This window comes from Solanum lycopersicum, chromosome 4 (assembly GCF_036512215.1).
Source record: "Solanum lycopersicum chromosome 4, SLM_r2.1".
Taxonomy (NCBI): domain Eukaryota; kingdom Viridiplantae; phylum Streptophyta; class Magnoliopsida; order Solanales; family Solanaceae; genus Solanum; species Solanum lycopersicum.
Genome location: NC_090803.1, coordinates 2,511,138 through 2,536,169, shown reverse-complemented (window position 1 = coordinate 2,536,169; position 25,032 = coordinate 2,511,138). Strand labels below are relative to the sequence as shown.

Below are 25,032 nucleotides of genomic sequence, written 5' to 3'. Positions count from 1 at the left end.
TAATTAAAATTTATCTTTAAATATTTCTTTGCGATAGATTTTTGAAAATCTGTTTTCAACTCCTTTAATAAAATTTCAAGATAAAATTCAAATAAATGCACACCCAAATACAACTTCAAGCTCCAAAAATCACGGCTTCATAAACTCAAGTTTTCAAGTTTCAACTTTAGATCTTTGACCAAATAGAAGCTAAGTGTCACAATCCGAATCGGGCCGCGACTGGCACCCACACTTACCCTCCTATGTGAGCGAACCAACCAATTTAAACCTTAACATTTCAATATAATATCAACAGAAAGTAATGCGGAAGACTTACACTCATTAATAAAAACCAATTCAATAACTTCTAAAAACTCAACAACTATTATTATCCCCAAAATCTGGAAGTCATCATCACAAGAACATCTATTCTCAAATTACTAAAGCTAAGAGTATCTAAGAAACTAAACATAAATAATAGCTAGTCTATGCCAGAACTTCAAGGCATCAAGACATGAAGAAGAAGATCCAGTCCAAGCTAGAAGCTTTAGCTCACCCTGTAATCTGGTGTGACGAAGACTGGCTAGAGTTGCGGTTGAGTTGAAGATGACGGTACGTTTGCTGCACTCCACAATGAACAAAAAGAAAACATACAAGTAGGGGTCAGTACAAAACACAGGTACTGAGTAGATATCATCGGCCAACTCAAAATAGAAAACAGTATATATCAGATAATATCATAAAATCAACTACAATACTCAACATGCGGCATTTACAATTACCATAACCCTTGGTCGCAACACCAAGCTCATCAATGAGGACTCACGCCTCCCCATCATACTCATTTGGGAATTAGGTTCATTAAATTGAGTATATTGACATATTTCAAGATTCATTCTCTTTACTAATCCTGGTGTCGGAACGTGACACCCGATCCATATATACTATCCTGGTACCGGAACGTGGAACCCGATCCATATTCTATCCTAGTGTCGGAATGTGACACTCCGATCCTCATATACTATCCTGGTACAGGAACGTGGCACCCGATCCATATTCTATCCTGGTGTCGGAACGTGACACTCCGATCCTCATATACTATCCTGGTACCGGAACGTGGCACCCGATCCATATTCTATTCTGGTGTCGGAACGTGACACTCCGATCCTCATATACTATCCTGGTACCGGAACGTGGCACCCGATCCCCTAATCTCACTACTTTCGTTCATCAAGCCTTCTTTCATACTAAGGCATCATCATTAATAAAGTAGATTAGGATTTCTTTTTCAAGATTTAGGATTCAATAGCTTCATCATGCTTATTTTATCACAATTATATAATCACAACATGCAAACACATAATTAAGCATATACAAGGGTTTACAACACTACCCAATACATATCATTCGCTATTAAGAGTTTACTACGAATAGCATATAAACCATAACCTACCTCCACCGAAGATTAGTGATCAAGCAAGCAAATTCCCCAAAGCTTTGTGTTTTCCTCTTCTCGTTCGATCCTCTCTCTCTCTTTGTTCTTTCTATTTTCTTTATTCAAACCCTCTTTCTTTTACCCTAATTAGCATATAATTAAGAATAAAAGATGGCAATAATAACCCACTAATTTACTCAAGGTTACCTCTTTTAACCCCCAAGTAATTAGACTTATTAACATTAACCCACTAACTTTATAATTAAAGCAGGAATAGTCAAAAACGTCCCTTAAAAATTAAAGAAATCCGACTCAGCCTGGGATTACGCAGCCTGTGACGGCCCGTCGTGCCTGCGATGGTCCGTCCTGCTGCTCCGTCATAGAGTTCAGAGACTCAATTCCCTTAAAGAGTCTGTGACGGTCCGTCACGCCTGTGACGGTCCGTCCTGCCATTCTGTTATGAAGTTCAGAGAGTCGATTTCAATACCCATTTTTCAGAATTTCTAAGTGTTTTGAAACGAGACCCCCACGACGGTCCATCGTGCCCATGACGGTCCGTCGTGGGATCCGTCGTCTCAGCCAGTTTTCCAGAAATAACATCTGTTGCTCAAAATGACTAAACAGGTCGTTACACTAAGATTTCGTACTCTACCAAATTATATAGAAAATAATTATAATAAACAATAGCAAACCTAGAAATTGGATTACGAATTCACGTGAACTCAATAATTTTTATTCAGATCCTATGTAAAAAATATATTACTAAGTATCTAAAAATAAAAATAAATTAATATGATAATATTAATTTGAGATATTTCAAATATACACTTTGATTCTTCAAAGAAAATAATCAATAATAAACTAAAAAAATACCGGAAAAAGCAGCCTACTTGTGGGGCACTGTGTACTTACAGCCTCTACGATAAGCAAGTGAATGTGGCCGGTGCGTGGCGAACGGTTCATCAAGCCATTTTTCGCCTCAACTCCCTAAATAGGAATAGGGGTAGTTTCCAAATTTGGGTAAGAAATTCGCACCAACTTCCAATCAACAACGGGTAAATCTATAGGACATACACGCACACATACTTCACAAGCAATGCATTTATCAAATTCAAAGTGTATTCGGCCTCGGAAACGTTCCGATGTGATCAATTTTTCGTAGGGGTATTGAATAGTTACAGGTAAACGATTTGCGTGGGACAGGGTAGATATCCGTGTTATGATACAAGTCCACGTTTTTTTTACCTCTATTGACTACTTACACAAGAGTCCTTTGACACACTAAATTTATGCAACACATTCCCAAAAACATCATAATACACAAATTCCACTTCTTTTTTGTTCAATTCAATTGACATGAATCCTTGTCCATCGTAATAGAATTTCAATTCCTCTTGATTCCATCCTTTAACGTCTCCCCGCCAAGCCTTAGATCCGCCTCCGCTCGTTAAAAACTCCAATTTGCTAATTAAGTAAATACTTAAATCCATTAGTTCGAGCAAAAATCGAAATCGACATTTATAAACTAATTAATGAAACTTTGACATATGTTTGTGTATATTTGATTGATGTCTTTTTACCTATCGATGCTTCCGATGCGTTGTAAGCAGTGATCGTGGCCGTTGATGTAAAAATCCACATCATGTTTCTATATAAAATAAATAAGATAAAATTAACAATAATTATAAAGCCAAAAATAAAATAAAATGTAACAACCTGTTTAGTCGTTTTGAGCAGCAGATTTTATTTCTGGAAAAACTAGCTGAGACTACGGAACCCACGACGGACCGTCATGGGCACGACGGACCGTCGAGGGTGTCTCGTTTCAAAACACTTAGAAATTCTGAAAAATAGGTACTGAAATCGACTCTCTAAACTTCGTAACGGAATGACAGGACGGACCGTCACAGGCGTGACGGACCGTCACAGGCGTGACGGACCTTCACAGACTCTTCAGAGAATTGAGTCTCTGAACTCTGTGACGGAGCAGCAGGACGGACCGTCGCAGGCACGACGGCCCGTCACAGACTGCGTAATCTCTGGCTGAGTCGGATTTCTTTAAATGTTTTTAAGAGGCGTTTTGGACTAGTCCTGCTTATAATTATATTTTGTGGGTCTATATTAATAACTCAATTTCTTGGGGGATAAAAGAGGTAACCTTAAGTTAATTAGTGGGCTATTATTGTCATCTTTTATTCTTAATTATATACTAATTAGGGTAAAAGAAAGAGTGTTTGAATAAAGAAAATAGAAAGAACAAGAGAAAGAGAGAGAAGGGAATCGATAGAGAGAGAGAGACATCGAGAAGGGGAAAAACACAAAGCTTTGGGAAAATTTGCTTGCTTGATCACGAATCTTCGGTGGAGGTAGGTTATGGTTTCTCTTACGATATTCGTAGTAAACTCTTAATAGAGAATGATAGGTATTGGTAATATTGTAAACCCTGCTATATGCTTAATTGTATGCTTGCATGAATGTAATTATATAATTATGATTATATAAGCATGATGAAGTTATTGAATCCCAAATCTTGCAAAATCCTAATCTCTTTGTTAATAATGAGGCCTTGGTATAAAAGAAGGCGTGATGAACTAAAATAATGGGATTAATGATGCCTTGGTAATAAAGAAGGCTTAAGAATTGATGGAAGGAGATTAGGGGATCGGGTGCCACGAATCGACACGTAGAATTAGGGGATCGGGTGTCACGAACCGACACGTAGTATTAGGGGATCGGGTGTCACGAACCGACACGTAGAATTAGGGGATCGGGTGCCACGAACCGACACGTAGTATTAGGGGATCGGGTGTCACGAACTGACACGTAGTATTAGGGGATCGGGTGTCACGAACCGACACGTAGTATTAGGGGATCGGGTGTCACGAACTGACACGTAGTATTAGGGGATCGGGTGTCACGAACCGACACGTAAATTTAGGGGATCGGGTGTCACGAACCGACACATAGATTTAGGGGATCGGGTGTCACGAACCGACACATAGATTTAGGGGATCGGAGTGTCACGTACCGACACAAGAGGATTAATGAATATTGAGGGAGCGGAGTGTCACGTACCGACACAAGAGAAATAAAGATAATGAATCTTGAAAGATGTTAATATACTCAATCTAATGAACATGATTCCCAAATGAGTATGGTATTGAGGCTTGAGTCCTCATGTGTGAACTTGACGGTAATTGTTAATGATATAGTATTTGTTGTTGCTACATGTTGAGTATCATAGTTGATTTTATGATATTACTTGGTATATATTGATTTCTATTTTGAGTTGGCCGATGATATCTACTCAGTACCCGTGTTTTGTACTGACCCCTACTTTTATGTTTTCTTCTTGTTTATTTGTGGAGTGCAGCAAACGTGCCATCGTCTTCAACTCAACAGTAATTCAAGCCAGTCTTACTACATCGGAAGTTCAGGGTGAGCTAATGCTTCTAGCTTGGACTGGATCTTCTTCTTCAAGTCTTGATGCCTTGAACTTCCGGCATGGACTAGCTTCTTATGTATTTTTAGCTTTTAGAATACTCTTAGTTTAGTCATTCGATCGTAGATGTTCTTGTGATGATGACTTCCAGATTTTGGGGAATAATAGATGTTGAATTTTAGAAGTTAATGAATTGGTCTTTATTTAATGAGTTTAAGTCTTCCGCATTACTTTCTGTTGATATTATATTGAAATGTTAAGGTTAGATTGGTTGGTTTGCTCACATAGGAGGGTAAGTGTGGGTGCCAATCGCAACCCGGTTTGGGTCGTGACAAACTTGGTATCAGAGCATTAGGTTCGTTGGTCTCATCACACAAGAACGAGTCTAGTAGAGTCTTAAGGAACGGTAGGGGGACACCTTTACTTTTCTTTGAGAGGCTATAAGACTTTAGGAAAATTTCATTCTTTCTTTCTTTCGTGCTATTACTTGGATCTAATTGGTATCTAGGTGATACGAATTGGTATCTGACCATCTTCACTCTATTTCGCGGATGGTTAGAACTAGAGTAACAACCGCGCCAACATCAACACCGGCAAGACAAGATGCGTCTGAGCCAGCCACTGGGGCTGTAGCTCGAGGAAGAGTAGCGGCAAGAGGCCGTGGTAGAGGTCGTGGGAGGACGTCCTCTAGAGGAAGAGGACGAGCACCTAGCCCATCTGATACTAGGGCGGTGACTCCTCCACCGACTGAGGAAGTAGTAAGAGAGGGGGAGGAAAGGGAGAATGAGCAAGTGCAGAATGAGGAATTACCACCCCAACCTACCCCATAGATGATTAACCACGTTCTTGCTTATCTTAGCGGGTTATTTGATCCTGGATCCACATTTTCATATGTATCTTCCTCATTTGCTACTGTTCTTAATTTACATTGTGAATTGCTTGACATGCCTATTCGTGTTTCTACTCCGGTGGGTGAGTCGGTGATAGTTGAAAAGGTATAAAGGTCTTGTCTTGTGACTTTTATGGGAAGCAACACTCATGTAGACTTAGTTATCTTAGAAATGGTTGACTTCGATGTGATTCTGGGTATGACTTGGCTTTCTCCAAATTTTGCAATCTTGGATTGTAATGCCAAAACTGTGACATTGGCCAAGCCTGGGACAGATCCTTTAGTGTGGGAGGGTGACTACACTTCTAATCCGGTTCGTATCATCTCCTTCCTTCGTGCTAAGAGAATGGTTAGTAAGGGTTGTTTAGCTTTCTTGGCACACCTCAGTGATGATACTACCCAAGTACCTTCAATTGAGTCGGTTTCGATAGTTCGCGAGTTTTTAGATGTGTTTCCTGCAGACTTTCCGGGTATGCCACCGGATAGAGACATCGACTTCTGCATTGATCTTGAACCGGGTACTCGCCCCATTTCTATACCCCCTTATAGAATGGCTGCCACAGAGTTAAGAGAGTTAAAGGCCCAACTTCAAGAGTTGTTGAGCAAAGGCTTCATTAGACCAAGTGCATCCCTTTGGGGTGCTCCGGTGTTATTTGTGAAGAAGAAGGATGGGAGTTTTCGGATTTGCATAGACTACCGGCAGTTGAACAAGGTAACTATTAAGAACAAGTATCCCATTCCTCGCATTGATGACTTGTTCGATCAGTTACAAGGTGCTTGTGTCTTCTCTAAGATTGACTTGAGATCCGGTTATCATCAATTGAAGATACGGGCAACGGATGTGCCAAAGACTGCTTTTCGAACTAGGTATGGGCATTACGAATTTCTAGTAATGTCTTTTGGTCTTACGAATGCCCCTGCTGCTTTCATGAGCTTGATGAACGGGATTTTTAAGCCATATCTGGATCTCTTTATGATCGTATTCATTGATGATCTATTGGTATACTCAAAAAGCAAGAATGAACATGAAGAGCATTTGAGAATGGTATTGGAAATGTTGAGGGAGAAAAAGTTTTATGCCAAATTCTCCAAGTGTGAGTTTTGGCTAGATGCAGTGTCGTTCTTGGGGCATGTGGTTTCGAAGGATGGGGTGATGGTAGATCCTTCTAAGATTGAGACAGTGAGAAATTGGGTAAGACCTACTAATGTGTCAGAAATAAGGAGCTTTGTTGGTCTAGCTAGCTATTATCGTCAATTTGTCAAGGGATTCTCTTCCATTGCTTCCCAATTGACGAATTTGACTAAACAGAATGTTCCATTTGTATGGTCGGACGAATGTGAGGAAAGCTTTCAGAAACTCAAGACCTTGTTGACCACTGCACCAATCCTTACCCTGCCAGTGGAAGGTAAGAATTTCATTGTCTATTGTGATGCATCCTATTCGGGTTTGGGTGCAGTGCTAATGCAAGAGAAGAACGTAATTGCTTATACTTCAAGGCAATTAAAGGTGCACGAACGTAATTATACGACCCGTGATTTGGAATTGGCTGCGGTAGTGTTTGCCTTAAAGCAATGGAGACATTATCTATATGGGGTCAAGTGTGAAGTCTATACAGATCATCGTAGTCTACAGTATGTCTTTACTCAAAAAGATTTAAACTTGAGACAGAGGAGATGGATGGAACTACTTAAGGACTACGACATCACTATCTTGTATCATCCGGGAAAGGCTAATGTTGTGGCAGACGCCTTAAGTAGAAAGGCAGGGAGCATGGGAAGTCTAGCTCACTTACAAGTTTCTAGACGCCCATTGGCTAGAGAGGTTCAGACTCTGGCTAACGACTTTATGAGGTTAGAAGTAAATGAGAAGGGAGGATTGTTGGCTTGTGTGGAGGCGAGATCTTCTTTTCTTGACAAGATCAAGGGAAAACAGTTTGATGATAAGAAACTAAGCCGAATTCGGGATATGGTGTTGCGAGGAGAGGCTAAAGAAGCAATAATGGATGAGGAAGGTGTTTTGAGAATTAAGGGAAGGGTATGTGTGCCCCGTGTGGATGATTTGATTCACACTATTCTTATAGAGGCTCATAGTTCCGGATATTCTATACATCCTGGTGCAACCAAGATGTACCGTGACCTAAAGCAATCCTTTTGGTGGAGTAGAATGAAGCGCGACATTGTTGATTTTGTTGCCAAATGTCCAAATTGTCAGCAAGTAAAGTACGAACACCAGAGGCTCGGAGGAACACTTCAGAGAATGCCCATTCCTGAATGGAAGTGGGAGAGAATTGCAATGGACTTCGTGGTTGGTCTTCCAAAGACATTGGGGAAGTTTGACTCTATTTGGGTAATCGTTGATAGGTTAACTAAGTATGCTCACTTCATTCCAGTCAAGGTGACCTACAATGCAGAGAAGTTAGCCAAAATCTATATCTCAGAAATCGTTCGATTGCATGGAGTTCCACTCTCACAGGCGTGACGGACCGTCACAGACTCTTCAGAGAATTGAGTCTCTGAACTCTGTGATGGAGCAGCAGGACGGACCGTCGCAGGCACGACGGCCCATCACAGACTGCGTAATCTCTGGCTGAGTCGAATTTCTTTAAATGTTTTTAAGGGGCGTTTTGGACTAGTCCTGCTTATAATTATATTTCGTGGGTCTATATTAATAACTCAATTTCTTGGGGGATAAAAGAGGTAACTTTAAGTTAATTAGTGGGCTATTATTGTCATCTTTTATTCTTAATTATATACTAATTAGGGTAAAAGAAAGAGGGTTTGAATAAGGAAAATAGAAAGAACAAGAGAAAAAGAGAGAAGGGAATCGATAGAGAGAGAGAGATGATCGAGAAGGGGAAAAACACAAAGCTTTGGGAAAATTTGCTTGCTTGATCACGAATCTTCGGTGGAGGTAGGTTATGGTTTCTCTTACGATATTCGTAGTAAACTCTTAATAGAGAATGATAGGTATCGGTAATATTGTAAACCCTGCTATGTGCTTAATTGTATGCTTGCATGAATGTAATTATATAATTGTGATTATATAAGCATGATGAAGTTATTGAATCCCAAATCTTGCAAAATCCTAATCTCTTTGTTAATAATGAGGCCTTGGTGTAAAAGAAAGCGTGATGAACTAAAATAATGGGATTAATGATGCCTTGGTAATAAAGAAGGCTTGATGAATTGATGGAAAGAGATTAGGGGATCGGGTGCCACGAACCGACACGTAGAATTAGGGGATCGGGTGTCACAAATCGACACGTAGTATTAGGGGATCGGGTGTCACGAACCGACACGTAGAATTAGGGGATCGGGTGTCACGAACCGACACGTAGTATTAGGGGATCGGGTGTCACGAACCGACACGTAGTATTAGGGGATCGGGTGTCACGAACTGACACGTAGTATTAGGGGATCGGGTGTCACGAACCGACACGTAGATTTAGAGGATCGGGTGTCACGAACCGACACATAGATTTAGGGGATCGGAGTGTCACGTACCGACACAAGAGGATTAATGAATATTGAGGGAGCGGAGTGTCACGTACCGACACAAGAGAAATAAAGATAATGAATCTTGAAAGATGTTAATATACTCAATCTAATGAACATGATTCCCAAATGAGTATGGTATTGAGGCTTGAGTCCTCATGTGTGAACTTGACGGTAATTGTTAATGATATAGTATTTGTTGTTGCTACATGTTGAGTATCATAGTTGATTTTATGATATTACTTGGTATATATTGATTTCTATTTTGAGTTGGCCGATGATATCTACTCAGTACCCGTGTTTTGTATTGACCCCTACTTTTATGTTTTCTTCTTGTTTATTTGTGGAGTGCAGCAAACGTGCCATCGTCTTCAACTCAACAGTAATTCAAGCCAGTCTTACTACATCGGAAGTTCAGGGTGAGCTAATGCTTCTAGCTTGGACTGGATCTTCTTCTTCAAGTCTTGATGCCTTGAACTTCCGGCATGGACTAGCTTCTTATGTATTTTTAGCTTTTAGAATACTCTTAGTTTAGTCATTCGATCGTAGATGTTCTTGTGATGATGACTTCCAGATTTTGGGGAATAATAGATGTTGAATTTTAGAAGTTAATGAATTGGTCTTTATTTAATGAGTTTAAGTCTTCCGCATTACTTTCTGTTGATATTATATTGAAATGTTAAGGTTAGAGTGGTTGGTTCGCTCACATAGGAGGGTAAGTGTGGGTGTCAGTCGCAACCCGGTTTGGGTCGTGACATAAAATTGGGTAGCAATAGCATTTACCAACCATTTTCCGGTCTCGTCTTTGAAAAATCGCTATTGTCAAGAAATTTTAAAATTCACACGTAAAAGTATTGGTTAATCTGAAACCGTATCACTTATTTAATTGGAGTCTGTCACTAGACTTACATAAGCTCGTGCAAAAAAGATCTATATAGACGAGAAGTTTCTCAAATAAGATTTTTGTCTTTCGAAAAATATTGTATTATTATGTTTGAGATAGCCTTAGTGTAATTATTTTTTTTTTCTCTTAAAAATATAGATCAAAATCTTATAAATGTTGTAGTAAATTATAGGCATAATAAATAAATGTGCCCTTTAACTTGGCTTATGCCCTTCAGCTTTAGTTGTGCACAAATAGACAGTTAAACTTGTATAAAGTTGAACAAATAGACATACATGTCCTATATGTCATTTTTTATCGTACGTGGTGTTTTACGTGTATTGTGCCATGTAGGACTCATGTGTTTATTTATTTAAAAGTTGGATAATTAAAGTGTCTGTTTTTACATTATGAAAATTGAAAGTTAAAATTAAAATTTAAAGCCAAGTTTAGAGTTCAATATATGTATTATGCCTAAATTATAAGTAATTACCTCAAGTATTGGGACTAATTGTTGAGCAAGTTCCATAATAATACCATGATGTCCAGCACTTTTAATTGTATGGTGACCAATCACAATCTTCCATTTTGCAGTAGATTTACTTAATGCCAAATCCAAATCCTTTTTGCGAATCCCCAAAATAAAAATAATAAGAAAAAAAAAACTTTTGGACAAATAAAATTTAACATAAAAATCACAATATGCTAATTATATAAAGTATTATATATTATCTATTGAATGAGTATACTTATATATATTCTGTAAACTAATTATCTCAATTGTCTATACATTACTTATTTGACCTTTTTCTTTTTTAAAAACCCGTTTGAATATATATCGTATTTTTTTTTAAATATCGTATCGTTCATGTCTGAACACCTACTTAAATAACTCAAAATATACTCTAAAATACAATAATAATTATTATTAATTACCTTTAATTGATCATTGAGATATTTGTCCTTTGGTAATACACCTCTCCAGTCATAGGTATGCTCTTTTGGGTTTGTAAAATAATCATTCACAAAAGGGGTTGTGTCTATGAAGAAAAAATCCACAATTTCTGCTTCACCAAAAAAAAATTTTAAAAAAATATTTAATTACATGGGATAAAAAAAAGAAAATATTCCAAAAAATTTTGTAAAAATTTAAAAAATTATTGTTATTAAGTGCACTTACCTGCATGAAGAACATAAAATCTCAAACAAAACCATTTTTTATCCTTTTCTCTAAGGATTGGACTTAGTTGTGCCTCTACATCTCCCCTGTAGTCATGGTTTCCCAACACTACCACAAGAAAAAAAAAATTGAATCGAGGCGGAGTCGGGATTTAAAAATTATAGATTCGAAATTCTGATATTATTATAAGATTTTGTACGTGTCAATCTTAATTATAGATTTAGCGTATATCGAACCCGTCTTATATATGTATAAGTTGATTTAGATTGATAAAAATAAGTTTATGCTGCGAAATAAACAGATTCAATAAATTATATTTTCATGAGCTAATTTCACGACACATCCTCAGAATATAATAAATTGTATAAAAGATTAGGGAAAAGGGTTTGATATACCCCTCAATTTTGTCATTTAGAGCTGATATACCCTTTGTTATAAAAGTGACTCATATATACTCGTACTTATAAAAAAAATGACTCACATATACCCTTTTTCTATAACGGAAATGAAGAACAACAACTTTAATATAACTTTTTATTATTATTTTTTTCTAAAAATTATAATTCCATATGAGTAAATTTAATCCTCGTTAAACATATTTTTTTGACTTTTTTTTGTTTCAATGACTAATTTAGAATTATTACTTTGATAATCAAATTTATTTATGTTTCACTAATATTCTTGTAAAACTTATTATACATGACTAAAAATTTTCTTCGAATACAAAAATCAAATTACAATAAAAAAAATAGTTTCAAATTTTTTCTCTCTTTAAACTAAGGAATGAAAGAAAAAAATAAAATAAGATTAAGAAACTCAAATAATTATAATAAAAGAAGTCAAAAAATAATTTATGTATGAAAAAAATTAAAATATACCTTGAACTTTGATAGAAAAATCATATACACCCCTAAATAATTTTTTTTAAAAAAATAAAAGTAATAAATATAAATTATTTTTTTTAACTTCTGTTAAATAAAGGGTATATTTTGTAACGGCAAGAATATAAGTGAGTTGTTTATATAACGGTAAGAACATATATGAGCCACTTTCATAACGACAGATATATCAGCTCTAAATAGCAATGTTAAATGGTATATCAGACCTTTTTTCCGAAAAAATTATATACCATTGTACCACGTCTTTTGCAAGCTAGGAGCTTTGTAAATATTAGTGAAAGAATGTTGAAATGTAGGATCATTTACACCATTTAGCCCATCTTCATAGAAATTGTCACCACTTGATATTACAAAATCAATCTTTAGCTTTTCCCCTATCTCTCCCATCTATACACATGGAAATTAATTGGAAATAAATAAATAAATATATGATTACACAAAAATAATCACATGCAAAAGATTTGTTCCAAAAAAAATATTTTGTTTTCAGACCAATTCTCACAAAGAAATATGCATATGAAAATTCAAAATCTCGTCATTTCAAAATTTTTATTAGGTATTAAAATAGTTTGAAAGAGCAAATAAAATAATTAAATTTAGTAAAAATTAGATTGGATTGGGACTTGCCCCGTTATGTAACCATTACCTAACCCGTTATGATTCAACCTATTATGACCAAAACAAATTTGGATTAGATTGATTTTTTACCCGATTGTTATCTTAATCTATTATGACCCGTCTAAATTTGACCGAACTGTCACCCCTATTAGAGATGTTTTCTTCTATTGTTATAAGTTTTTACATTAATGTTTTTAAGTGCATTTATATCAAATTTTTATAAGACCTAAAGCTCTAAAATGCTTTTGAGTTTTGAAACAATATAAAAATATGTTTTCCCCACAATTAATTCCAATCTTGAATCTCCAAAGAATTATTCCTTTCTATTTGCGTGAAGAAAGAAAAAACTTGTGTCCTACACTCAAATATATATATATATATATTACTCTTATATTAGAAAAGGCTTATTTCAACATGCGTGGTTCATTGCTTTCAAGGTCATTTTTATCTTTTCAGTTTTATATATATAGAGAGAGAGATGCAAAAGTCATGCTTGAATCACACAACTCTTATTATAGAAACGTTTGTTATAAATTTGATCGCTCGTTAAAAATAATTATAAAATAACGAATTTTGGGGTCAATGATTTTTTATTTGATGTGGACTCTTCAACACCTTATTCTGGGAACCCATTATCGGTGAATATAAATTAGAATAAGATATGTTGATTTACTAAGATATGTTGATCTAATATCATTAAAAAATGAATTTTAAACCTAATTTAATCTTATCAAGTTATTCAAAAAATATCTATAAATATTGACCTACATTAAAAAAACGATATGTAATCTTGAAAACTAAAAATAAGATATATAATCTTAATAATGTGACAACTATTTACATCGTCGATAAATATTAGTTAAACTCATTAAATAATCACAAGAGAAAAAGCAATGAAAGAGGAAGTCAAAGTAGGTGGTTAGTAACAACGAACAAGTTTAAATTAATTAATTAACTGTCATTAAATTATTATAACGAAAATTCATAAAACAAAATAAAAATTCTTATTTCTTCAATAATATTTTTAAGAAGTTAGATATAAATAATCGTCAATCAAAATAATTGCATAATTAAGAACTTGTAAGTATATATTATGAGAAGAATTTAAAACTTGATCACAAGAACACATGGTATGATACGTTTACAACTAACCAGACATTATTTTAGATATTATTTTTCAATTTTTCTATGTTCGATTGGTTAAATTTTTTGAAAAATAATTTTGAATAACAAATTTAACAAAGTGAAATTTTTGTATATTTATGTTGTCTTTTTTTATTCTCCGACACATTCCATCTTCACCCTCGTTCCATCACCCCAAACCCCTATCCCCCATTTATTTTAAGATAATATTTTTTGCTTACGTTTCAGTAGACATCGAAATTAAGTGAAACTTTATCTTCAGTTAAGTTTCTTGAATGTTTCTCTATTCTAAATCATAATTCATATATACCTACATAAAAAATATAGGTTCTTTTGAAAAAACATTTTAAAAGTTCCATAAATTCATAGAACATTCACAAAGTTCATCAAGATATGATCGATGCATTCTTCCTAACAACTATATAATGAAAAACAAATATAACTCAAAGACTCACAATTTCATCATCCTAGTTCAAGAAATACGTCATTTTTAATCCTCGAATCACGAAAAAATATTAAAAGAGAAAACTCAAAACATAAACAGATTTGTACTCACAATCTTAATTAATAAAATCATTTTGTTTGTTTATTTTGTAACTAAGGTGAGAAACATAAACAATAATTCAATTTATTTTTCTAGAAAACATTTTTCTTCGTACCGAATGCACGTGAACTCTCAAATATTTTCATAAATATTTAAATAATTAAATAAAAAATTGTAAAAATGAAAGATGAAGAACCTGGATGGCCAATTCTGATTGATTATAAAGTCCTTTCCTTCCCCAATCTCCAATAACAAGAAAACTAAGAGAGCCATCATCTTTTAGTGATTGATTAAAATATGGAAATTCAGCACAAGAAATTAAAAAACAATATCCAAAACTAAAAAAGAAAATAATAACATATTTAAAATTCATAGTAATTATTTTCTTGGGAAAAAATGCTTCCATTTGATATTATATGAAAAAAAAAATGAAATTACTTTGGAGGGAATTATTATTATTATTATTATATGAGAAATGGTTTTACTCCAATGAAAGAAGGGTATATTAATGGAATATCCAAAAGTTGTCTTTTTTTGTACTTTTCAACTATTCCATTTGGAAAGGAACATATAATAAAAAGTTGCAAGAATATGTCCTTAAATGAAGTTTTTGAATATTAAAAAATTTCCTAAAAAATATTATAAATTGCAATTTATGTAAGTATGATAAAAAAGAAATGTATTTTAAAATATTAATCACAATTTAAATAGTTTGAATCTAGAAAGTAAAATAATGATTCAGGGGAGTCTGTTTTGAGGAATATGGACAGTATAAAGAGTTTACACAATTAAATTATTTCTGTTTTTTTGTAATAATGTTATTTTCAAGATTATAAATTTTTCTTTATATAAAAATTTACTTATGAATATCTTTTAAATAAGTTAAATTGATTACATACCCCAGAAATGAGATCGAAATAAGAATAAAATGTATACAAACTTTACTTTTATCTCACATAATAAAAAGGTCGCACTAATTTCAAAAACCTCGACTCAAATAACAAATAACAAAACAATTTAAAACAAAAACGAATCTCCACTACAGGTGTAAATTAAACTTAAACTATGTTACAAGCCAAGGTATCGTTATATATTTTATTCAAATCTTTGCTTATACGTATCTCTCACATGGATACAACAAAAATAAAATGATCAACGTGTTGTGTTCTTCTTTTTCTTTTCATTTTGGATTTTTCGAGCTATATTGAAGTTTAAATAAAATTGAATCACGTATTTTGAAAATTTTATTTTTCTTGTATGTGGACTTTCAATGTGATTTTTTCCATCGTGGGAGGCTTGAATCAAGATCTTTAATTAAAATGAAGGAATCTCAATCATCTCATCACAATTCAGATAAGATAAATTAAGAAAATCTTAGAAGTGTATGAAAAACGAAGCCTTTTATAGATTTGGCACTTTTAGATTCTATAAATAATAATTAATTCGTTCACATGTACTTCCATTGAAATAATTAAAACAAGAAGAGCTAAATATACCATACAAAAGACGGACAAATAGTAAATTTTTCTTTCCAAGTGTGGAAAAAAGAAAATTAATTAGACATCATCAAAGAAGAAAATGTCAAGAGTTCATTTTAGCCTACAAGTTTTTTTCTGACTTCATATATATATATATATATGAGAAGAGAAATACTACTACTCATTACTTTTATATAATGAGTTGAAATTTTTCTGTGAAGCTACAATAAAGTTTTGTAACTAAGTTGCTCATCTAATATAAGATATATATATATATGTATAATTATGTCTGACAAGACAACAAAAAGGAAGAGCATGAAGAAGAGGTAACTCTCCTTTCCTTGCTCTGATGGAAGTATAACTCTGAACAATTGCTGTTCTGCTCTTTACATTTTCTTCAAACTCACTGCAGTTTGTGGCGTAAACCTTCGGCTCCATCGATCCATTTGCCATTTTTCCACCTTGCTTTTCTGAAATCAGCATGTTAGTGTTGTTCTTCACAAGCCACTGCTTTCTCTGCATCACTAACATCTGCCTTTCCATTGCAGTCTTGTGTTTGTACTTCACTACTATCTGAGTTGACTTTCTGAGAAACAGTTGAATCACTAAGAGGACCAGTATTTTCAGCAGGAATGTTGTCAGTGGATGATGTTCCGGAGCCTGGAGGAAGGAAAACGCCAGTGCCAGGGAGTGGCAGTCGCGGTGGGGGATGCCTAATAGGGGGTACAGCCCATCCAGCTGAGGCAGGTGGAAGGGCAACTGGTGCTGGAAAAGGCATAGCTGGTGCAACCGTAGCGGGAACAAAAATTGGCTGCATATTTGCAGGAGCAAACTGCGGACGAACACCTGGAATAGGTAATACACCAGTTGCTGGCATGGAGCCATAATGCTTGGGCCCAAAAGGACGACGTATATGATTTGATGACCTGCTAGGAGGAACCCACTGGGAAACGGGACCTCCTGCTGATGAAGGGAAACGTTGACTATCACCAGACTTGATTCTTCTCAGCTGTAACTTTGTAAAAGTAACAAGCATTCGCTGCTTCCGGATGGATGGAATTGCATATTTCGCAAATTCAGTTGATCTTCCCTGCATTACAAGTACAGACCTGTGCATTTTCAAAGCAGAAAGATTCATTAGGTGATTACTCCAGGAAAATAGAGACAAAGTAGCAAAGTGAAAAAAGAAGCAGTGGAACATAAAGTGTTGTGCATATATAAGATAGAGAGTGTGTGTGTAGGGTTATTTTCGCATTTTAGTTCAAGTGATAGAGATAATGTTGATTTTGGTCTAACAGAGATATATTAGTAATTGTGTCAACTAATTAGTGGGATATTTATGGCTTCTACTACTTCAAACCATTTCAATGTGCTACTCAGACCACTAAAGACTCTTCTCTCATCCTAAATTGTCATCATTACACTATTGCAAGTTAAGTATAGCTAGTTACTGCAACCTCAGACTGATTTAGAGTCAAAGTTATATAATTCAAGGAAAAGTACAACCTCCTCAATACATGCCCCCATGACAAAATAGTAACTGAAAGAAAAAGAAATAATTGAACAAAAAAGGCCGAGGAAAGGACTACCCTGGTGCAAGAGACAGTTTGAGAGAGCCTCGATAATCGCCTGGATGATCCACACCAATCACCTTACCAAAAGTCATTTCACAGTCTGTCAAGAACAGAGTAGATATTGGTCGTCCATACCAATAAGGCCATAAATGAGGCTGTGAGTGGTCCCCCTACATTTATTAGCACTATATCAAATCTGCAAAGCTTTCTGACCAAAATCACCATGACCATAAGAACTGAAACTACTGCTTGCAAACCTCATTGAAGATATCAATAACGCAAGCATCCGGCTTCACAGACAATGCTTGCATAGCACTCAGTTGATCAATAACATCTTGGAGAAGGCCAGGTATTGCTTCCGTTTTCCGGTCTACAAATAAGAACCCCATAAATACACTGGAAAGAGAAAAACATATAAGTTTATCCTATTGCATAAATGTTAGACATGCCTTTGTATGTTGAAATGGCAGATTCTTCCTCGGGAGGTGCATCTACAATGGGAAGCCCCAACTGGACCATCTCCCTTCCATGGCCCTTCATAGGTCTCTTTGAGACAATAAATGCCTGTGCTGCTTGTCAAAACATTTCTAATCATTGACATCTATATTAAAGTGTCAGATACAAAGGATAGCACTTCAATCACAAGAATCTGATCCGGCTATGCTCTTTCTAATTCAACTCTCTAGCTTATCTTGCATTTAATGAATTTACGAATATTATGATGTGAAAACCACACTACTGATAAACATTTCATTCGGTAACAGGTAACTGAAGTCCCTGTACCTAAGAATGCTAAACCAACATAAAGTGCATACTGAAGCTGCATTTGTATGACATTAAAATAAACCTTTTTACCGGTTTTTACCTAAACAAATGTGCTTGTCCCAACAAATATTTATACATATTGGAACAGACCACTTCCATCTTTTAATGATGTAATTCCATTTTGTCTTCTATTACTAAAGATAATGTGACCTCATAAAATGCAAATAATTTCAACTTTTAACTGCAAGTAACTATCACCAGAGATATTCCATGTGCCCCACCCAACAACCTGAACTACTATTACATGCTACTGACCTTTATGTCCAACCAAAGACAAAAAGTATCCTAATCTTTTTATCAGTGGAAATACTTTAATAATTCGGAAGAGTTTCTAAAATAAGTTCTTTCTTTTTTAACATTTAGTTTCAGATAAGAACTCCCCTCATCAAAGATGAAGATTAAACAGGAGTAAAAAAGTAAGTATACAAGGCAAAAACAGCATAATAAATATTAAAGAGAGAAAGTAAAACAGGAAGGAGAAAAATTACTGATCTTAAATTTATGTAATAGCATATAATTTTTGTTTAAACAGAAAAAAGTGAATAGGGGCAAGGCTACTAAAACTGAAAGCTATATCAACAATACTTGAGCTTGATTCCAAAATTCTTCCTCAGCTGATACAAAATTGGACTACTTTCCCTTAGTAATAGCAGAAAAAGTAACTCTTACTCTCACATGGTCTATCTTGACAATTCTGATTAGTATTCAAAAGGCAAGATTCAAAGTAAGAAGAGGGAATATGTCTTAACTTCAGTAAAGGCATCATCTTGGTCCAGTGATTCTAGTTTCAGATTCAAAGGTAAATTGACCTTAAAAAGGTTTCATATAACTTATCTATTCGAGAAACCCCCCACCCCACACACAAAATCCCAAAATAAAATGAAGCTAGCACTCAAGGAGGATGTTTCAGATCATTCACGGAAACAGCCACAAGATGCTCCAGATTGAATAAGACTGTTTTGTCTTTTCCCATGTTTGCCAACTCATAGACTTTTTTCTCGTCCCCAACCCAACCCATCCCCCAGCCCACAATCCCAAAACATCAAAAACAAATGAAGTGTAGAAAGAGCTACCACCCAAGGCGTTTCAGATCATTCATGGAAACAGCCGCATGTTGCTCTACATAGAATAAGTGAGACTGGTTTGTTTTTTTTCCCATGTTTGACATCGCATGAACTTTTTACTCGTCAAATCAAGGCTTAATTGACAAGTGCCACACTCCAAACACAGAATAAACAACTTACCAGGAAGCTGTCCCCTTCTACCAGCAGCTCTCAAATCATTTACCAATGTAACCAGTTTTGACACTTCTGAACTGCTAAGCAATTCCTCGTAAAGTTTCATGCCATCAACAACATTAACCTACAGAAGAAACCGCTGATTCTTAAATTATGAACAAATAACTTCACATCTTGAGCCAAGTAACTATGTCGGATGAATTTCACAAATTGCACCAATATGGTGCTAGTAGGAAAAGTAAAAAGCCCTTTGGCTCCCTTAATTATGCAGGGAGTTACAAAGGTCAATAAAAGTATTTACATTATACACATCCTTCAGATTATACCAAGAAAACCAAAATCGTAATGTCCTAGACTTCACAAAATGCACTGTTGTACATTTGTTCTCAAGTTGAAAAACAAGCAGCAGTAAATTTTAACATTACCGGTTTTCCATCGTATATCTCTGTAGCAACAAAAGTTTTTGGTACAACATTCTGCTTCTCAGTTGGTATTTGGAAGGAATGGGATTCGCTCTCCACATTAGAAGACCCTTATAAAGTAAACATGCAAAAGATTACTGACTAAGGAATGTAGTTAGCTTAGATAAATGAGTATAACATAAGCAATACTATATCATCTCACACCCATCACAATCAATTTTCACAAATACAAACTGAAACAAGCAGAAAACATAATTCCCTTGATAGAAGACGTTGATATGGCTAATTAATGCAGTCTTACTTTCTTTTCTCTTTTCTCTTTGGTGGACAAGTAATACAGTTTATTAGAACATTCCAAAACGCAATGCATCTCTAGAAAATGTTTCTCTACTAACAGATAGAAAGTAGGATCTAAATCAGAAAAATGAACTACATACCTTCAGAGTTTGAATCACGTTTATCATCAGTTTTGTCTACTTCACCTTGTGAGTCACCAGCTTCTGTGCAAACTGAACCCTTCACTGAGCTATTTGCTTCTGGTTTTGCAGCCAATTCTGTTCCATTGAAAATGAACAAGAGCAAAAATCACTTTCTAGCTTACAACACACAAGAAAAGCTACATGAAAACATCAAAAATCTGCATTTAAAACGGTGAACAAATTTTGGTTTATCTGTACTTCAATCTGATTCTGACATTGGTTTGTGATGATGTAACAGTAAAGAAAGTATGCAATGTACAAAACCCAAGAGAAAGGTCCGCCTGCATCAAGTCAGAGGGATAACTTTCTTCCAAGTTCAGAATAATATCCTTCACATGATCAAGTGGTATCCCCACAAATAATCTGAGTAAACATGATCTATAGGTACCAATGGCAAACTGAAGCATTCGCCTTGGATACAAAAAATAAAAGTATGTATAAGATATCCCAAAATTATTTTCTCATTTTATAGCACATTCAAGTAATTTAAGGCCTGGAGTCATAATTGATATGTGAAGGAAGAGACAGCGAGCTCCACACCCCCAGTGTGACACCGCGTAAACAAAGTAGGTGAGCTTTGGTAAGCACAATCATATGAAGACAATTAAAGGAATTCATTAGCTTTGCCTCAATCGTAAAAGTTACTAATATCAAGATTCACATCATCCTAATTATATTGGCAGAATAATCTGCAAGACTTGATTAAAAACCATACCACCAAACGCAAAACTCCAACACTCTTTCCACTGTCCAATTGCATTATGGCTGGCAAAATGCATACCAGAAAAAGCAAAACTCTAGCATCAAAGTCCATACCACAAAATGCATAACTACAAAGTTGCTAATATCAAGATTCACATCATCCTAATTTCTCTCACTCCTTCTCCCATTTACTTACAATGACAATAAAATCTCTAGCATTAGAATTTCTCTCATTCACTCTCAAATCTCAATCGCTAGCACAAATCAAAAGCAATGACTTCTTTTAGTTTAACATTTAGATGTGCTCCACTCAACCATACAGCTGGTTAATGATACCCTTGTAACCATCAATTAAGTAAGCCAATGTGAACAGTAAACTAGCACAGCAAACACTTCTAAACCAGGAAGCAACTGAAAGGACAAAAATACCTCTTTGGTAGATAGTTACCATGTGGAAAGTCACTAAGAGCTCGTTAGGTTGGGGAAGAAGTTATCCCGGAATTGTTATCCCACCCTCAATGTGGGATAAAAGCAACACTACAATCCCGGAATAACTTATCCCTCAATTTTATCCCAACCAAACACACGATAAACTCATCCTAAAATTAATCCCACAATTAGCTATCCCTTATCCTCACTCCAAACTAGTCCTAATTCATACAGACGATTTCACTTATTCTAAAGTAGCAATTTTGGATTGGAAACAAGTGGCACTCGATCTATTTCCATCAATTAATATACTCAATCACTAAGTAGATTTAACAAATTAGATTACACTCTAATTAAGGATAAGTAACATACATCATTATCAATAAATGGTGATAAATCCAAATCTCTACAACCCATGATTACCAATTAGCTAAATTATTAATAATAGCAATGTCCTGTCTCCTGACAATAAATGGAAAGGAACTAAGATTCTAAAATTCAACAATTTTAAATAGATAATCAATTGCAAGATAGTAATCACTAACAGGCCTATAGAATCCCATGTCCTTCAATCAATAAATTCCAAATAATTGCCTCATAAACACAAAGTACATATACCATATCCAGTACAGGCTAAAAGGGAGACGTCTCACCTTTCTTGTCCCCTTGCTTCTCTTCTACAACATCAATCTTTTCAACCCCATTGGTTTTACTATGAGCATCCAAAGAAAAATTCTGACCCTGACTCTCTTTTCCATCTTTCAATCCCTCACTTTTCCAACCCCCTCCTCCTCCTCCTTTAGACCCATTCCTCTTTCCCACCTTATTAACCCCTCCATCAAAACCCTTTTGCTGCTTCATCCATTCCACCTGGTGTAATGAATAGATCACCTCAGCCACTGAATGATACTGCTGCATATGGAGCACACTATTCCAATTAGCCCTCCTTTGTTGTACACACCCAATCACTCCATCATACTCACCAGGTTCCCCTACTAACCTAAGATGATGACACAACGCATCAATTATAGCATTTGATGCTGCGAATTCCCCTCTTAACCACGATATAAACCCGTCCCTCTCATCCACTTGCTGAGGATGAAACCATTGCTGTTGATGCTGATGCTGTCGCGGCACTGCCACCGCCTCTCCTCCTCCTCCATTGCTGTGCTTTTTCTCCGGCACCGCCACCGCCACCGCCACCGCAGCATTTCCCGATTGCATTTCTTGATCCTTAGTGAATCAATCAGAAAATGTTACTATCTACTAATATAAATATATTTTCTAGTATATTAAACTAAAGGGGCATAAAAAATCAGCTCATTTTCATCAGATCTGAAGAAAAACGAAATGGGGTTGTTGAAAAAACGGCAATAAATCAGTGAAAAGTTTGAATTTTTGGTCACAACCCAGAAAAGTAAATATGGGAATGTGTGAGATCTGAAAAAGCTCACTGTGTGACTGTGTGAAGATCTAGAAAAGGTTGAAGATGAAGAAGAAGAAGAAGAAGAATTTTGGCTTATTGAGCACGCGTATTTCTGGTCCTAAAAATGGTGTTTTCTTTGTGGCTTTCTGTTTTTGACTCACTCTCTCTCACTCGACGAATACTCACAATCCTCGATACACACGTATTCTACGTGACATGATATTTATAAAATAGTATATGTTAAATTTATTTATTTAACTTTATTTAAATTTAAATATTTATTTTTGTACGCATTCAAAATTAAAGTACGTAACTATCGGGATAAAATTATTTTTTTCAAAAAAATATTTATATATTATACTTTTTTATTTGTAAAAATTTTCAAAATGTCAATATTTTAATATTTAATATAATTTATTAACAACACTTTTAATATTCAGTAAAAATATCAAAATTTAAGTATGTTCTTATTATTTGTTTTATTTAAAAAAATATAAACTTTATATAATTGAGAGGAATACAGGGGAGATAATTATTTTAAAAAAGAAACAAATGTTAAGTGTTTCAGTTACACTTTATCAAAATACACCAATTTCATCTCTATCTTCTTCTTTTTTTCGTCATGTTATAAAAAACTCTTTTTTTCATTGTTCTAAAAAATATCCAATTTTTTAATCTTTTTTTTTTTTGTTTCTGAACACTTTTATTAACCAAAATTTTCACTAATTATTGTTATAAAAATCACGGAATTAAAGAAGTGCCACATCTATAAAATTTCAATATCAATTTTTCACTAATTATTGTTATGAAAATCATATAATCAAAAAATATAATATCTCATTTTCACTAATTATTATTATGAAACTTTATGACAATACATTATAGTTTTATCTATTAAATTTAAAAAAAAATTATTTTAAAAACTTGAACACCTATAGTTTTACCTGTATTTGGCATGCTTTTCTCACAATGTATTTGTTTTATTTTTTAAAATTTTGTATCCTTGCTTAAATTGTATTTACTCCAATATGTATACCGTTTGTATTAGTATCCATTCTAGTTTTCATGTTGTATTTTGTATAATGAAGCTTGTGTTTCTTTATTAGTTTGTATTCATTCTAATAGTGTGTCAAATAAATATGTAGTTATTTAAGAAATACATTTCTATTCGTATATTTTTTCAGTGTGTATTTATTTTTCTTTTCAAAATATTGTTTCCTTTTCTAAGGCGAATTCATTTCAATATGTATATTATTTGTATTTGTATTCGAATACAAATAAAATAATAGAAAAATCTTCTTAGTTGACATACATGAATACAAATTAGGGACAAATACAAGATTCATAAATCATGCAACATGAAATTTTTAATAAATACAAATATTGATAGTATACATAGTGATTTGAATACAAATTGAGAAAGCATATCAAATTCTAAAAAAAAAGCTATAAATACAAAACAAACTAATAGAAAATTGTTCGACAACTATCCGATCTTTGTCGTCTTTTTCAAGATCCTCACGAGTAGAAGAAGATTCTACATTTGCGTTCTGAATTTGATGAAGGTTTTGCACACCAATAAGTCGTGTAAATGTTATAACCCTCTTTCTTCCCTCATTTTAGCAGCGGATCATACATTATACACTATTTATTGAGTAATAAATAAATTCAAGGATGAAAAATCACTAAAAATTGGTTGATTAAGATGAATACCTCTCTTCTTGGATTCAGCCATTGGAGAGTAAATCATAACGAAAATTAAAAAGTACAAACAATATTTTTTTAAGATTTAAACAAAAACAAAGTCAGAAAAGAAATCTGAAAATAGGATAAAGATTAAGGATACAATCAAAGGGATTTTTGTTGATCCAATTTCTGATTAAAAAAAACAACCAAAATATGGGAGAGGCAATTAACAATTTCAAAAGGTAAATATGATAGAGAATGTTTTT

The 25,032-nt window shown here is 34.5% G+C and overlaps 2 protein-coding genes across 3 annotated transcripts; both read right to left on the bottom strand.

Annotated features, from left to right (window-relative positions):
* Positions 1 to 316: 316 nt before the first annotated feature.
* LOC101256965 (purple acid phosphatase 8-like) lies at positions 317 to 14,984 on the bottom strand. Of its 2 annotated transcripts, none has more exons than XM_069296928.1 (7): positions 14,704 to 14,984; positions 12,433 to 12,589; positions 11,304 to 11,411; positions 11,060 to 11,187; positions 10,617 to 10,745; positions 2,995 to 3,062; positions 317 to 600 (listed from the first exon to the last, which is right to left on the bottom strand). In XM_069296928.1, exons 1-7 carry the CDS (start codon positions 14,911 to 14,913, stop codon positions 444 to 446), a joined length of 957 nt encoding a protein of 318 aa, XP_069153029.1. In that variant the 5' UTR covers positions 14,914 to 14,984; the 3' UTR covers positions 317 to 443. The 2 variants fall into 2 exon arrangements, with proteins under 2 accessions (XP_069153029.1, XP_069153028.1); XM_069296927.1 differs by lacking the exon at positions 317 to 600 and adding an exon at positions 2,501 to 2,878.
* Positions 14,985 to 16,230: 1,246 nt separating this feature from the next.
* LOC101261013 (RNA demethylase ALKBH10B) lies at positions 16,231 to 23,289 on the bottom strand. Its single transcript, XM_004236869.5, has 8 exons — positions 22,308 to 23,289; positions 20,482 to 20,598; positions 20,048 to 20,154; positions 19,629 to 19,746; positions 18,009 to 18,128; positions 17,817 to 17,929; positions 17,575 to 17,729; positions 16,231 to 17,094 (listed from the first exon to the last, which is right to left on the bottom strand). The coding sequence occupies exons 1-8, from the start codon at positions 22,876 to 22,878 to the stop codon at positions 16,470 to 16,472; spliced, it is 1,926 nt and encodes a 641-aa protein (XP_004236917.1). The 5' UTR covers positions 22,879 to 23,289; the 3' UTR covers positions 16,231 to 16,469.
* Positions 23,290 to 25,032: the final 1,743 nt, after the last annotated feature.